Source organism: Cucurbita pepo, chromosome 4, assembly GCF_057944985.1.
Source record: "Cucurbita pepo subsp. pepo isolate OVF chromosome 4, ASM5794498v1, whole genome shotgun sequence".
Taxonomy (NCBI): Eukaryota; Viridiplantae; Streptophyta; class Magnoliopsida; order Cucurbitales; family Cucurbitaceae; genus Cucurbita; species Cucurbita pepo.
Window position 1 is genome coordinate 13111193 of NC_141801.1, and position 15866 is coordinate 13127058.

General features: G+C 39.5%; 5 protein-coding genes across 6 annotated transcripts; 1 reads left to right on the forward strand and 4 right to left on the reverse strand.

Moving 5' to 3' along the window:
* Positions 1-543: 543 nt before the first annotated feature.
* On the forward strand, positions 544-3619 carry MDH (malate dehydrogenase). Its single transcript, XM_023673633.2, has 2 exons — positions 544-752; positions 2142-3619. Exon 2 carries the CDS (start codon positions 2150-2152, stop codon positions 3386-3388), a length of 1239 nt encoding a protein of 412 aa, XP_023529401.2. The 5' UTR covers positions 544-752; positions 2142-2149; the 3' UTR covers positions 3389-3619.
* A 325-nt stretch (positions 3620-3944) lies between these two features.
* LOC111792272 (protein RKD2) lies at positions 3945-5563 on the reverse strand. 2 transcript variants are annotated; one of them, XM_087123442.1, is made up of 3 exons: positions 4851-5563; positions 4653-4744; positions 3945-4575 (listed from the first exon to the last, which is right to left on the reverse strand). In XM_087123442.1, the coding sequence occupies exons 1-3, from the start codon at positions 5084-5086 to the stop codon at positions 4016-4018; spliced, it is 888 nt and encodes a 295-aa protein (XP_086979568.1). In that variant the 5' UTR covers positions 5087-5563; the 3' UTR covers positions 3945-4015. The 2 variants fall into 2 exon arrangements, with proteins under 2 accessions (XP_086979568.1, XP_023529404.2); XM_023673636.2 differs by having other exon boundaries at positions 4653-4771.
* A 271-nt stretch (positions 5564-5834) lies between these two features.
* Positions 5835-7734, reverse strand: LOC111792273 (uncharacterized). Its single transcript, XM_023673637.2, has 2 exons — positions 7273-7734; positions 5835-6361 (listed from the first exon to the last, which is right to left on the reverse strand). The coding sequence occupies exons 1-2, from the start codon at positions 7663-7665 to the stop codon at positions 6068-6070; spliced, it is 687 nt and encodes a 228-aa protein (XP_023529405.2). The 5' UTR covers positions 7666-7734; the 3' UTR covers positions 5835-6067.
* Positions 7735-10860: 3126 nt separating this feature from the next.
* Positions 10861-11439, reverse strand: LOC111793649 (mini zinc finger protein 3). The gene has a single exon (XM_023675631.2). It carries the CDS (start codon positions 11309-11311, stop codon positions 11027-11029), a length of 285 nt encoding a protein of 94 aa, XP_023531399.2. The 5' UTR covers positions 11312-11439; the 3' UTR covers positions 10861-11026.
* Positions 11440-14237: 2798 nt separating this feature from the next.
* On the reverse strand, positions 14238-15578 carry LOC111792676 (myb-related protein 306). The gene is made up of 2 exons (XM_023674227.2): positions 15145-15578; positions 14238-14968 (listed from the first exon to the last, which is right to left on the reverse strand). Exons 1-2 carry the CDS (start codon positions 15275-15277, stop codon positions 14349-14351), a joined length of 753 nt encoding a protein of 250 aa, XP_023529995.2. The 5' UTR covers positions 15278-15578; the 3' UTR covers positions 14238-14348.
* Positions 15579-15866: the final 288 nt, after the last annotated feature.

The window sequence follows — 15866 nt, forward strand, 5'->3', positions numbered from 1 at the left end:
GACAAGCGGCTATGGATTTAAGTTAATTGGACACTAGACGTAAGCAAAATGTCCAGTCCAAGCTACCGTTAGTATATATTGTACTCTTTGAACTTTCTTTTTTCGAGATTCCTCTCGAGGTTTTTAAAACTCGTTGCTAAGGAGAGATTTCCACGCTCTAATAAAAAATGTTTCGTTCTTCTCCCCAACCGATAACCACAGTGTCAGCTCTACACCACCCCTATGCCTCAAGACTTGTGTAGACGATCTGTGTCATGGTAAATTGTTGTACGAGTGGTTTGGACTATTTCGTTTAGAATCAAATTTTCAAATTGTTGTACGAGTGGTTTGGACTATTTCGTTTAGAATCAAATTTTCAAGGTGTAAATTGGTAATTAACACTAAAAAGTGGTTTAATCTAAGCTATCTATATAATTAGCAGTAAATGATGTTAGTTTATTGAGGGAGAGGAGGGGTTTATGAAGAAGTGAATGGACAATCGGGACCGTCGAAAGGATGAGAGAAGTAACGGTTGATATTGGTGGGGATAGAAACGCTTGAAAAAGGCACTTCATTCGCATTGCGGCGGTGTATTCGGTATACACGAAGACAAAGGGAAGCAATATATACCTTCGCTGTTCAAAAGGAATTGCTATGTCCTAAGGCTCTCCGGCGGAGGATTCTACGTCCCAACCCTTTTGAGCCTCATAAAATCTTCACTCGCGCCCATTTTCCTCTTCCATTTTGAGCCTTTTCTTTTTCTGGATTTCAAGGTTCGATTTCTCTATTTAGTTTTTTTCCTCTCGATTTCTTAGGAATATGGAACAGTCGGTGCTTTGTTGAATGTTGGTTCGTTATTTAGCTTGTTTCGGTTGTTTCTTTCACCCTCTTTTTGTTCAAGTTGTGGGTTCCGTAGATCGGTTGTTTCTGTTCATTTCAGATGTTCTGGATCTGACTGTTCTCAATTCTTGCGTTATATATTTGTTTCTGTAAGCTCATTTCTCTATCTTAGTTAATTTTGAAGCTGGGATTCGATAAGGAATTGAAGCTAATGATTTGGGATTTAATCCCGGAAAATTTTCACATGAATTGGGTGGAGTTGTTTTTCTTTTACAAGGGGGCATCTGAAAAGATGTGCCTTTGACGAACTCCCTTCTTTCTTGTGATATTCGTGTTGCTTTCTCTTTTGAGAACAAAAAACTGATGGGCCACAACTTTGCATGGACAATCAAGGCGCTTTTCTTAATTTGTCGTGTTTGATAGCTAAAAGAAACTGATGGATTGCATTCGAGTGGTATATGGCTCCTAGAGTTCTTGCATATTTTGCTGATATAACTTCATCAATCTGACCTCTAATTTGTACTTTGTTCATAAACTTTTGAAATTACAAACTTCCATTATGTTTTCTAAAACCTATTTTTTGAATCATCTGGAAATCTGGCTGTGGTTGGAAACTATCGTGAGATCCCACATCGGTTGGAGAGGGGAACGAAACACTCTTTGTAAGGGTGTGGAAACCTCCCCCTAACGGATACATTCTAAAACCTTGAGGTGAAGCCCGGAAGGGAAAGCCCAAAGAGGACAATATCTGCTAGCGGTGGGCTTGAGCTGTTACAAATGGTATTAGAGCCAAACACCGAGCAGTGTGCCCCCAAGGGGAGTGGATTGTGAGATCTCACATCAGTTAGATATGGGAACGAAACACTCCTTTTTTGTATTAAAACCTTGAGGGGAAGCCTAGTAGGGAAAGCCTAAAGAGGACAATACCTACTAGTGGTGGGCTTGGGCGGTTACATCTATCTACTCCTAGTTTTTGTATTACATCTCTTGCTGGTCTTTCTTTCTCACTTAAATGTTTCATTATTGCCTTCTTTCCTTTTATGGTCAACTATAACATGTATCAGGTTACTGTTGTCGGTGATATTTGTACTATTTTTCTGAAGGAATCATCTGATTTTCTTGTTGTTCTTTATGGCACAAACTTGTTAGTTTTCATATCCACCATTGGGAAGTTGGAGTGGTTGTCGTTGTTTTTTATAGTGTTGAGGTATATATTCATTAGAGACCTCTTAGGGAGTTTAGAAATTATTGTTTTGTATTCTTGAAGAACACCAGATCATGAAAATGACTGACGCTTCCTGCCTCCCCCCTTTCTTTAACAGAGTCAGATATGGCAGCAACTTCCGCAACTATTTTGTCTATTGGAACAAATGCATCACTTAATACTAAACTCAACTCATTTTCCCAATCAAAGTCTGCTAGCTTAAGAATCAATTCACAAGAGACTTTTAAGAGCTTCTGTGGCCTCAAGGCTGCTTCATCTCTTGGTTGTGAATCGGAGTCGTCTTTCCTAGGGAAACACAGCACTTCCGCTTTATGGCGTCGTCACGCTACCTCATCTCAAAATGTGAACCAGAATGTATACAAAAAACTTCAACCTCAAGCGTCTTACAAGGTTGCTGTTCTTGGCGCTGCTGGAGGGATAGGTCAACCTCTGTCGCTTCTCATCAAGATGTCTCCATTAGTTTCCACCTTGAACCTCTATGATATTGCTAATGTCAAGGGTGTTGCTGCTGATATTAGCCACTGCAACACTCCCTCGAAAGTTCAGGATTTCACAGGACCTTCTGAATTAGGCAATGCCTTGAAAGGTGTAGATGTTGTTGTCATACCTGCTGGGGTTCCAAGAAAGCCCGGTATGACTCGTGATGACCTATTCAATATTAATGCTGGCATAGTTAAGAGTTTGGTCGAGGCTGTTGCTGATAACTGTCCTGATGCCTTCATTCATATCATCAGCAACCCTGTGAACTCCACTGTGCCAATAGCAGCTGAAGTTCTGAAGAAGAAGGGCGTGTATGATCCAAAGAAGCTTTTCGGAGTTACTACATTGGATGTTGTCCGGGCAAACACTTTTGTTGCTGAAAGGAAGAACCTTAAGCTGATTGACGTCGATGTCCCAGTCATCGGGGGACATGCGGGTATAACAATCCTTCCCTTGCTGTCAAAGACAAGACCTTCAGCGAGCTTTACAGACGAAGAAATTCAGGAACTAACTGTTAGAATTCAAAATGCGGGAACTGAAGTCGTGGAAGCAAAGGCAGGAGCTGGATCGGCTACCCTTTCAATGGCATACGCTGCAGCAAGATTTGTCGAATCATCTCTTCGTGCTTTGGATGGAGACAGCGATGTATATGAGTGCTCTTTCGTGCAGTCTGATCTAACCGATCTTCCCTTCTTTGCATCGAGGGTTAAGCTTGGGAGGCAAGGAATTGAAGCCTTTGTAAAATCTGAGCTCCAGGGACTGTCCGAGTATGAGCAGAAAGCTCTTGAAGCTCTAAAGACAGAACTGAAGGCAAGCATTGAGAAGGGCATTAGTTTTGCTCATAAGGAAGCTGTGGCTGCTTAATACCCTGTTTTTTCATAACGTGGTTGGAGAGTTGCAATGAATCCTAAGCATCAGTTTGCGGCTTTTCTTTTTGTTTAGTAGTTTGTATGTTTTCATGTTTACCCCATCTGGTGGAGAACTTCTGTTGCAGACATTTACTGCTGCCGTAGATTATCAGAAGAATGTAATAATTTGCTAGTAATTGAAAATTTTGTAATAACATACGGTTGTTTCGACTGTGCACTTCAAATGCCATTTCAGCTTCATGCATAACCTGCAATCTGAGTGCACCTCCAAGTTGATAGACTCGGCCGTGCTGTGGTCAAGCATTCCATCAGGACCCAAAGAGATATGCATCCAGAATTTAGACAGAGATTTGGAATCCGAGTTCATCATTTGATCAACATTTTCTTTCAATTTGTTCATTGAACTCCAGGCTCCACAGGTTTAATAGATGTAAAGAGGGAGCGATGACAACCTTAACCACAAGATATGACAACCTTAACCACAAGAGAGACATAAGACAGAGTGAAAAAGGAGAGGAAAGACGTGTTTTATCCTCAAAGTGGACAATATCATACCACTACGGTACGAAAGATATAAGATGAAACCCTGAATTGAAATTGGTGTTGGATAATATCAGAGGTTTTAGTACAGCAACAGGCTGCCACCAGTGAATGAAAATGAACAATCCGCCAACAGATGCTTCATTTCTTCATCTTCTTCTTCTTCTTCATCATCATCCTGATGAACCCTGGTGGCTGAGGAGTTGTTTGTTCCGGACAGCCTTTTTTTCTTGTAGTTGGCCTTGAAGCAGGCTTGTCTAAGCCTCTTCGTGTTGTCCTCCAACTGTAAATCCGGTCTCTCTTCCATTAACTTCTTCTGATTCTCTAATATCTCCAATACATGCCTTAGCTTCACTCCATCTTCCTTCTCAAGCTCCTTCACATTCTTGATTAGCGTTTGGAGGCTCATCAACTTCCTATGAGGCCATCTCCTTATGCCCAATTCTCTACACCTCTTCTTCAACAGAGTGAGCCCCACATTCAATTCCTTAGCGGCCTGACTTATGGGCATCCAGAAGTACTCAGATATTGTCTTTCTTGACAAACCTTTTGATGGGCTGCTGCTCCTTTCTCCGCACCACTTCCTTTTGCCCCTCCCTTCTTTCCTCTCTAATCCCTTCTTTTCATTTTCTCCACCATCTTCTGCAGAGCCAAAAAGATTCTGTCAATCAATGACAACTATATAATCATAATCAAGAGCAATGTAATGTAATGAATACCTGATATAATGGTGTTATTGGGTTCAATATCCTTTAGAACCAAAAAGGAGTCATTTGGGCATGTCTCAAACAATGGAACAACGTCAAAAATGCTGTCTTGAAACCCAAAATTGCAGTTCCTATTGAATGCAGAATTGTAGGTTCTAAGTGAAATGAGAAACGAAGACTAAATGAACAATGAAAGTTCATAAAACTCACCTGAAATGGAGAGGGGAAAGATGGCATGACGAAGGAAAAGGGTCCATATCCTCTTCACCAAAAGAGTTGGAAAATTGAAGGGTAAGAAGAAAAGGGAAAGAATTTAAGGGAGAAGGCATTGGAGAAGGTGCGCAGCCAATGAAGCGTAAAACCAGTATCAGAGCGCATGAACAGATAACGAAATCATGCAAGAAAGAGATCAGTTTTGGATTTTGAGTAATGAACAGTGAAATCATGAGCGTGTGCTTACAGCTTGGATGAAGCTAACCAATGGAATGAAGGCACTAAAAACTTACGATAATGATTACCCATCAAAAGCCTTTAAGCCGTCTTAAAAAGCTTTGATCCTTCGAGTTCCAACTCACTACTGTTTCCATATGATCGATCATGCTTTCATTTATTTGGATTTCATATCAATTTTAATTTATTTTACTTTTGGATAATTATACCCGAGCACAGACACCCATTAAGTTTACAACAAAACCTAGAAATCGATCATTGATCCAATATGAGTACTTCCATAGGATAGACCTAGTCACGATGAAAAAAGCATAAGTTATCTCCTTCATGCTCCCTTCCCGCTGTCATCTTCTTTAGCTGGCCACACGGACCAGCTCCCCTTAAAAAAAAGGATACTTAGACACTTAGAGGGGCAAAACAAGAAAGTAGATATTTTACATTTTCCATAATAAGTGGTTGTCGTAGATAGGAGCGACTTGTCGTAGAATGCTACCTCCACTGATACAAGTATATCAATTACCCCCCACCGTACAAGATAGTTACCGCCTATCGTAATGTTTTCTAACTTTACTTCTTTCAACTCCAAATTATTGACCCGATCATGATATTTCACTCTAAATCTAGAGTAAGCAATCCATTAATGAATAAATTAAAATATAGGCAAATTTATGAAATAAATTTCGACCGAGCTTAAACGTATGTATCTGAAAGGGAAAGGAGGGTTTCAATTTCGACCGAAGGAAATAGTACTCTAGAATCCTCTTTTATAAAATTGACAAAATTAAGAATCTTGGATAATATTCAAGGAATCATCTCTCTCAACGAAGTAAAACATAGAAATTATGGGCGTAAGCAAATCATTTCTCTAATTTCTTCCCTGACCTTGAGGACAAGAGCCATGAGGGCTGGGGGGATTTGGTCGTAAATTCTTAGCAGGAAAACAAACTGACTCCAACACTCCAATGTGGTGAAAAGCATCAGTTTCTCCACCTACCCCCTCCTCCTCTTCCTCCACCGCGGTGCTTACCACCACCCAATGCCCTGTTTGCATCAGATATCGTCTTCAAGTTTTCAGGCAGTGGAAGGATATGATCCACACATTTCCTGAAGCTGAAGTCATCAGCAGACCCATCCTCCCGAATCAGGAAGAAGCACTTGCTTTTCCACATGGGATGGTATCGAATTTGGCAAGCGCGAACACCACAGCCGATCTTTTTGTCCGGTTCGACATGCCCCTTCTTAATCAAATCCAGCAACACCATCAGCTCGTACTGCCACACAACAAATTTCACATTTAAGACACTCAGGACTAAGAATGGTGGAGCCTTAATGGAATGAAGGAGGTCACTTTTAACCATTTGGCCTATGTTAATTGTATAAAATCAAGCCAACCACTAATCAATCTGACAGAAGAATCCAAATGACCTTAGTGTTTTCAATTCAGATGAACTCAATCATAGTATACCTAATAAGATAATTCACCAAGCAAGAAATTTAGAGATCTCTTGTACCCATTACGAATCTCCGAGAAGTAAAGACCTCAAACTTTTACAAGTTATGAGGCAAACCATCATCAATCTCCATCAGAATATTGAAGAACAAGTCTCAAATTCCAACTTGTCCATGAATACAAGCTTATTCTCCAACAAAACAACTACAATAATTAAGACCGTAATTCATGACACAAAAAATAAAAAATAGTAAAAGCTTCATATCAAATTGATTGACGAAAAAATATTTTTGGTAGAGCATTCACCCTTCTGCTAAAATTGATGAACCATTCACCCTTTCATGAGTACAGAGATCCCAGTTCCTCACCCCATTTAGTAATTTTATTTTATTCTTTAGCTACATGTTGTTAGACGAACACGACTCTCCACAATGGTATGATATTGTCCACTTTGAGCATAAGCTCTCATGGCTTTGCTTTGGGTTTCCCCAAAAGGCCTCATACCAATGGAGTTAGTATTCCTCACTTATAAACCCATGATCATTCCCTAAATTAGTCGATGTGGGACTTCCATCATCCAACACATGTATTTTTTATACACTAAAACAATGACGATGATGAACAAAATCAGCAGCATTTAGCAGAAAATAAAGTTTTATCAATGCTATTCGTAGCCTTTCCATTAACAAAACAGAGAAGGATAGCAGATAAAAGAAGTCCATAATATTATACCTGGTTCACGTTCAAGTTGGCAGGCCAGTAGTGAAGAAAGTTGTAGAAGTAATCGAACAACTCCACCGATGATCCAAAGCTCTTCGGGCCTAAACTCACAGGACCATGCTCTTCCTCGCCTTTCCCATCTCTTTCCACCTTCTCAAGCCTTTCCTCTTCAACCGACTTCTCCACCTTCAGCTTTTTCGCCTCTCCGACACAGTCACCGGCGCCTTCTTCCTCCCTCTCACGCTTGGAATTAGCATCCCCATTCGTTACTGGAGCGGCCTCGTTTGCATCAGAATCACCACCTGATACTTTCGGCTCTGTGCTTTCAAGTTCCATATCTTCGGCGGCGGAGTTGGTTACCTCCGGACCGTTTTCTGCGAGTTGAGGGATTGTCTCTTCCGCCATTTCGAAGTATACTCTGAAGTTGGAACCGACAGGCTTAAGAACTAAAACCCTAGTAGCGGATTAGAGAAGACGGTCTCTTATATTCGCCCTTCACTTTTAAATTGAAAGCCTCCGGTTTAATTTCTATTACACATCGGTCCACGTAAACCGGTTGCGTTTCCTTATTTATTTGCAAATATGTCCAAATTAAATCAAACCCATATAAATTATACTAAAAATCCAATACAATGTTCAATTGTAAGATCCCGCATCGGTCCAAGTGGAGAACGAAGTGTTCTTTATAAAGGTGTGGAAATCTCTCACTAACAGACGTGTTTAAAAAATTGTGAGGTTGACGACGATACGTAACGGACCAAAGCGGACAATATTTGCTACCAGTGAGTTTTGACTCTTACAAATGATATCAGAGTCTGACATCAAGTGGTGTGTCAGCAAAGACGCTCCCCTCTTCCTCCTCCCCTCAAGGGGGTGGATTGTGAGATCCTGTTTTGGCTATTACAAATGGTATCAGAGTCAGACACCAAGCGGTGTGCCATGCTAGCGAGGACGTGGACTCCCAAGGGAGTGAATTGTGAGATCTCACTTCGGTTATGGTTATGGTTATGGTGTAGGGTCATGATCAGAAATGTGGGGCAATATACGTCTAAAATCAACCTATTTGATTTGATTAAGTAAAGCAAATGAATAGTGAGAAAGCAATTAGGGTTAGGGTAAGATTAGAAAGGGATTTAAAAATGGGAAAGGAATGGAGAGTTGGAAGTTGGAAAGGAAGAGAGGGCAGACAGGAAGCAGAAGGGCGGCAAGAGTGTTAAGAAGACCATGACCAGTCCCAATCCCAACCCCTGTCGGTCTCAAACCAACCTCACTCACTTTTGAGTAAAAAAGAACAAACCCAAACCAAAACCCAATAATGCAATGATCAAAAGACGGTCCTGGTCTTCACAATCTTCCTAAAGCTTTTGAGTTCAATGGAATTGGGTACCAAAAGCATAAAAACCGTAGCTTTTACTTTTGGTTACTTCAAAGCCCTCGTACCAATAGAGATGTATTCCTTGCTTATAAAACTCTTGATCATTATGGGATAAAAGCGAGCGTTGGATTCCCAAGAATGGAACTTTTTGTTCAAACTTGGAGAGAGTCTTGTAAAACACCCTTTTGTTTTATTGCTTCCATGGCAGGCTTATGATTGGCATGAATCTATGTCTTCTTTTCTTGCTTTCCTTTATTCCATTCTTATAAACCACAAACCCCATCACTGCCTTCAACTCCCACACCCAAACAAACACCATGCTCAGCACCAAAGCTTTGGTCTTTGCCTTACTTCTTGCTGGGTTGTCTCTGTGTGTTCAACCCCAAACAGCATCTGGGCTCACCACCATTGATCTTGCTCTCAAATGGGTGGCCTTCAAATCGCCAATTACCAACACCCACAACCCTGATTCTGTGAAGAAATTGAAGATGAAGAACATGAGCCTGGCTCCTTCACCAGCCATGCATTTTGACCCCAATCAGTCCAACAAAAGAGGAGTCAAGAAAGGATCCGACCCGATTCACAACAGATCCTAGCATCATCATTTCATCTTCTCATAATGCTCCCAACACTCTCTCCTCTCTGCTTACTTTTGATTACTTTCTTCAAAAGGGTTTGGTTGAATTTCCATTTATATATATATATATATATATATATATATAGAGTTCTCTCTTTGGTTTGCTTGAATGAAATAGTTGGAAAAGTTGTTGTATAGAACAGGCCTTTTCCAATTTCTTGCTTTACAACAAGCCTTACAAGTTGTAGTAGAGAGCAAAGTTTCATCATTTCTTCAAACATTTTATTCATACCACCATTTTTTGCATTGTAGTTCCTATTATTTTTCCTACTTTTTGCTTCAAATTTAGTCACATATCCACTAATTAAGAGGTTGATCATAGGTTCATGAGTAAGACAAGAATTTTTGTGAATAGTTTATACTCAAAATAGACAATATCATACTATTATAGAGAATCGTGGTTCTTAACATGGTATCAGAGTCATACATTTAATTTAGCCATATCAATAGAATCCTCAGACGTCAAACAAAGAAGTTATGAGCTTCAAAAGGTGTACTTTGTTCGAGTGTCAAGAGAAGGAGTTGAGCCTCAGTTAAGAACAGAGACTTTATGGTGTATTTAGGGGTATACCTATTTACACTAACAACAAACTCGTAAAGATAATGTTTTTAAGACTAATTTTGTTAGTGATTATAAATGATTTAAAAAATAAAAGGTATAATTAAATTAGTTACTAACCATTTTCACAATAAGTTCAAAGTTGATTATAAAAAATAAAAATAAAAAGGATTCTAAAGGGATTATGGTCAATCACTTTAAAAGAGTTCTTTTATTAAAAGAACTAAAAAAAACTTAAAAATAAGGATGAAATTACAAAATTACCCTTATATTTAAAGTTTCTCCTTTTCTCTTTATGGTAATTGACATTTATAGAATTAATTAGTTTGGGTTACCAAACAAAAAATTGAGTAAAATAAATTTTAATAAAATAAGATACAATGAACATAACCAAATTAAAATTACACTTTAACGGACTACAACCGGATTATACGTGATAAAGTTAATTAGTAATTGAGAAACTTACAAAATATTTATAAATAAATAAATAAATAAAGATTAATAAAAAGTAATAATTAATAAAAGCAAATGGGCTTAGTGGTGCGGGCCGGCCCAAAAGGAAAAGCGGAGCCCAATTATGGAATAAAGCACGAGTTGTGTCGTAAATGATTTGGCGGCGCAGAAGGCGGTGATGTGAAACTCAATCATTCATTGTTTTGGCGGCTATATTTCATTCCCTAAAATTAAATTTGGGATAATTCCAACCGCCCAACTCGGGATTTGTCACACATAATTCAATAACGAATATTTTATTAATTTAGATTGTTAAATCACTTCATAATCTTTCCCTTAATTACTTGATTAATTCTGTTATGGATTTTACTTAAAAAGGCTTTAATTTGGGATTGAACTGTTTGGATTCCCAGAAAATGCATGTTCATCAAACGATGAACAACACCATGAAATTTAATGGGGAAATTCATCTCCATAGCTAGTTTTCTTGTTTATGATTAGAGAGCTCTGTAAATAACAAATTGATTCATAATTATTGGTTCTTGATGCATCTGATAAAGGAGGAAATCAAAAACAAAAACAGAAACAAACTGTGTTTTTTTTTATATATCCACTCCCCAATCATCCATGTGCTGTAACTGATAAGATATACATCAAAATCCAGATTGAAATTCAAAACCACAACATATAGAAATATAAGAAGAGACCCTTTTGGTTTTAGGTGTGAATTTTGACGATGGGATCAATGATTGGGGTTTGGAGGATGATACTCAATAACAACTTCAGCATTAACCTCCCTGCGGTGGAAGCTCCTGTGGCAGCCACAAGCATCACAGAAGAAAGCCTCCTCAGTCCCATCCTCTCCAGTGGCCATGAACTCCCGGCAGCCGTCCACAGCAAACCCACCAAACTTGGCAGCATGGTTCTTCCGACACTCCACATAGTGCACGACAGAGCCCACTCTGGTGCGGGTCCGGGCGCCAGAGCCCTCAGTTTTCTTCAACACCACCACCCTCTTCCTCATCATAAACCCACCAATCTTGGGTGAATTAGGCGCAACTTAAAGGAAAAGGACACAAGATGAAGCTCCTAATTTATATATATATATATATAGCCCTAACCCTAAGAGAGGTATTTATAAAGTAAACCAAGTGGGCACACAGAAGCGATCAAAACAGGAACACAAGCTTATTTTGGCAACATTTTGAAAACCCTTTTGGTGGGATTACAACGCAATGACTCAACTCACCCTCTACCAAATTTCATGTTATCAAACCCAGAGGGGTATTCAAAGGGCGTGCCATTCCTTGATTGGTAAGCCTAAAAAGGTAGGTGAAAGGAGGGGTAATTAATTAAGGAGTAGAAGCGGTATTGTACCCAAATATGGTTTGCTTTGCTTTACTTTACACACAATTCTTGCTTCAAATAATGCACCAAACACTGCTTGGGGTGGCAGTGAGAGGGGAAAAAACCAAGGGATGAACACAAAAGAGGCCGCATTATGTTGCTTTCTTTTTTTCAATAAACAAAAGGGGGATTAAAACCAGCGGCTTTTTAGGCCTAACATTATAATTAAGCTGTCATAATTAAGGGTATAGAATAGATGTGTAGCCCAAAGATGTGTGGCACAAAGGGGTCCATTATTAACGCCATTCCACTGCCTAAGATTCCAATAATTAAATTGAAGAACAACACAGTGGGCACCCCTCAACCAACCAACCAACCAACCAACCAACCAACCTCTTCCCCAAGTCCCTTTTGCATCAAATCAATTACTCGAATAAAGCTAACACCTTTCAACATCGATTAGATTCAAACTTTTGAAATGCCTTAATCAAACCCCAATTCATGATGGGGTCTTCTCCAATTTTGATGTAACACTTCAAAACCTGTGGAATTACCAATTCATTTGTATAGCATTGCATAACAGCGTCCAAGAATTAAGGAGCGTGTTTTAAGGGAATGTTGATTCATTGCAGAAGAGAGTTGTTGGGATTGTATCTTTGTCATCCCCCTCTTCAATCATTTTGTTTGTTTATATAAGCTTTCTCCTTCCATTGTTTATTCTTCCCAAAGATACCACTAGTTGTCCATTCAACCTCATTGCTAACGTATATGGTCATTTTTTGGATTTTTCTTTGAGGCTTTCTCTCAACGTTTTTAAAACGTGTCTTTGGTATAAGAGCTAGGCACCGGATGGTGTATCAGTAAGGATGTTGTTTTCCAAGGGGATAGATTGTGAGATCTCATATTTGCTAGATACGGGAACGGAACATTTCTTGTAAGGGCGTGGAAATCTCTCCTTAGTAGATGTGTTTTAAAATCTTGAGGAGAAGCTCGAATGATATCAGAGTCGGACACTGGGCGGTGTGTCAGCGAGGACGTCGGGCCCCTAAGGAGGGTGGATTTTGAGATCCCATATCGATTGGAGAAAGGAACGAGTGCTAGCCATGACGTTGTGCCCTGAAAGTCGGTGGATTGTGAGATACCACATCAATCGGAGAGAGGGACGAGTGCTAGCGAGGACGCTGGGTCTCGAAGGTGGGTGGATTATAAAATCCCACATCAATTAGAGAGAAGAACATCTACTAGTGAGGACGCTAGACCCCGAAAGGAGGTGAGGATTGTGTGATCTCACATCGGTTGGAGAGAAGAATGAAGCATTCTTTGTAGGGGAAGGAAAAACCGTGAGACTCACGGCGATACTTAACAGGTTAAGGTAGACAATATCTACTCATAGTAATCCCGCTATAGATTTAACGCCAATTTGATGGAAATGTTACATTTCCAAAAATATCATAGTAATCCCGCTAGATTTAAAGCCAATTTGATGGGAACGTTACATTTCCAAAAATATCATAGTAATCCCACTAGATTTAACGCCAATTTGATGGGAACGTTACATTTCCAAAAATATCATAGTAATCCCTCTAGATTTAACGCCAATTTGAGCGGAGCGTTACATTTCCAAAAATATCATAGTAATCCCTCTAGATTTAACGCCAATTTGAGCGGAGCGTTACATTTCCAAAAATATCATAGTAATCCCTCTAGATTTAACGCCAATTTGATGGGAACGTTACATTCCCATAAAGATCGTAATAATCCCTCTCGCTTTAACGCTAATTCGACTAATAATTGAAAGACACCCATAAAAATCATAATAATTCCTCTAAATTTAACACCAATTCAAGGGATAATCAAAAGACGAAGCTCTCAAAAAAAAAAAAAAAAAAAAAAAAAAAAAATTGAGAAAAGTAAAATATGAGGAAAAAAGAAAATGACGATGACAAGGCTGACACGACAAGGATAGTAGTAGTAGTAGACAAAACAGCATTTTGTCGTTCGTGAAAGGAAAAAGGAAAGCCCAACGGCCCATCAATCAATCCAAATGCCAGCACTTACAACCCTGTCTTTTTTCACCAACAGCTACGCCTTTCGGCATCCGACAATTTCAGAATTGCTGAAATGGGCCTATCTCTTTGGGCCCATTCATAGTCCCCTCCTTCCCACCCCCACCCCCATTTTGGGCCCATCTCAGGCCCACTTCTACCTTCCATTGGATATTATATTCCTGCCACCTCACCATACTTATATTTTGTCGTGACGTGGATTGGGCCTTAACTTTTTACAGCCCAACTTCAGGCCCACTATATTCGGGGACCAACATAATAAAATAAAAAATAAATAAATAAAATAAATGGGTGTTATGCTATGTTAGGTGCCACATGCTATTGTCTAGGCTTCCCTATAAATTGGTTTAAATAAAAAATAATTATTGTAATTAAATGTCACATTTATTAACAACGCTAAATCCATGTCAGCTTGTCTCTTAGAATATATAATTAATTAGAGATTATAATTGGTGGACTAATTTGAAGCCTAACTGGAATTGAATAAGACAAGAATCTTCGGAGATCTTTTCTCTTTGAAACGGATGAAACATGAGCCTATAAAGAGACGTGTTTTAGCGAAATAATAATATTGAAGGTAAATGGTTTGTTGGTAGATTTACAATTGCTGAATTTTGGTAATATAAACTAAAACTTGGAGGATATAATAGATTAAAACAACCCTTGGTGACCGTCTTGCAATGAGAAGTTGATAAGATGTTGATGATTTTGAGGCGCAACATCATCAAACAGCCATGTCTCCAGCAAAGTGAGTGGCACTCCCCCAACGCTTTCAAGCCCAGTTTCAAGCTTGGAACTTTCCTCCACCGACACACAATTCTGGGTGGTTCTTGATTCTGAGTTGGTTCTTGTTGAATTTTGTGTCCAATTTTTGAGCAATCGAGCAATGTTTTCAGCACTTAATGCGTATGAAGAACAAGAAGGGGTATTGGATTCAGAATTATGAGTTTGTTTTGTAAGCGAAAGAGCTTCTTTCAATGCTTGTTTCGCTGTTTCAATGTCTGTTTGAACCCTTCTTTCCCATTGACCCTTTGACAACCCATTTTCATACACTTTTAGCTTCTTTTTCAAATGGGTATTCCAATAATTCTTTATATCGTTGTCCGTTCTTCGTGGGAGATACGAGGCTATAACTGCCCATCTGTTGCCTAACAGGGCTTGGAGATGAATAATCATCTTCTCCTCATGATCACTGAACTGCCCGCGTTTGATCCCGGGTCGTAAGTAATTCGTCCACCGCAATCTACAACTCTTGCTACATCTCGACAGCCCTAAACAAAACATCAGACACAACTTCATAATATATGGTCTACTTTGAGCATAAGTTCTCTTTGGGCTTCTCCGGAAGACCGTAGCTTATAAATCCATGATCATTCTCTAAACTGGGAATTAACCCGTCTCAACAATTCTCAACCTAAGAATGAACAAAAACGGGGGACATAATTACCTGTGTTATGGGGAACGGATCTCCAATTTCCAGGGCCATGTTGATGAATGTAAGAAACCAAGATGATATCTTCCTCGGGAGTCCAAGGGCCCTTTTTGACACTGATTGTTTGGCAGCAGGGTGGCCTTCCCATTGGCTTTGTTTCTTGTTTTGCTTGGAAGTTGGACGTCGGCTAAGCTAAGTATATATAGAGAGAGGCAGCGCTTGGGAAGAGGTCGGCGGAATTGAATTATATGGATGGGAATGGTGTGTGGTATGGTGCAAGATACGGTGCCGAGTGAAGCCACCTGTTTCACTGTTTGTTCCTTTAATAACCCTAATATCATATGACTTCCAATGTCAACTCTCCTTGTCGACATGAACTTAGGTCGCTTCTTTCTATCATCTGCAGCTGAGTTCTTCATTCAGCTCCTTCCACAACCATGTTTACTTTGCTCTTTCATGTTATGGAAATGCAAATACAATGGATCGACTGACCGACCGACCGACCAAGTTTTTGTTCTCATTTTTCACACATATCTTAACGCTAGCAGATATTATTCACTTTGGCATGTTACGTATCGTCATCGACCTCATGGTTTTAAAATATGTCTTTCAAAGTTACACAACGAAACCGATACCCATCCAGATACTATCTTTTTTGGGTTTTCCCTCATGAGTTACAAATGGTATTATAGCCAGACATTAGGCAATGTGTCAGCAAGGACGCTAGCCCCCGTGGA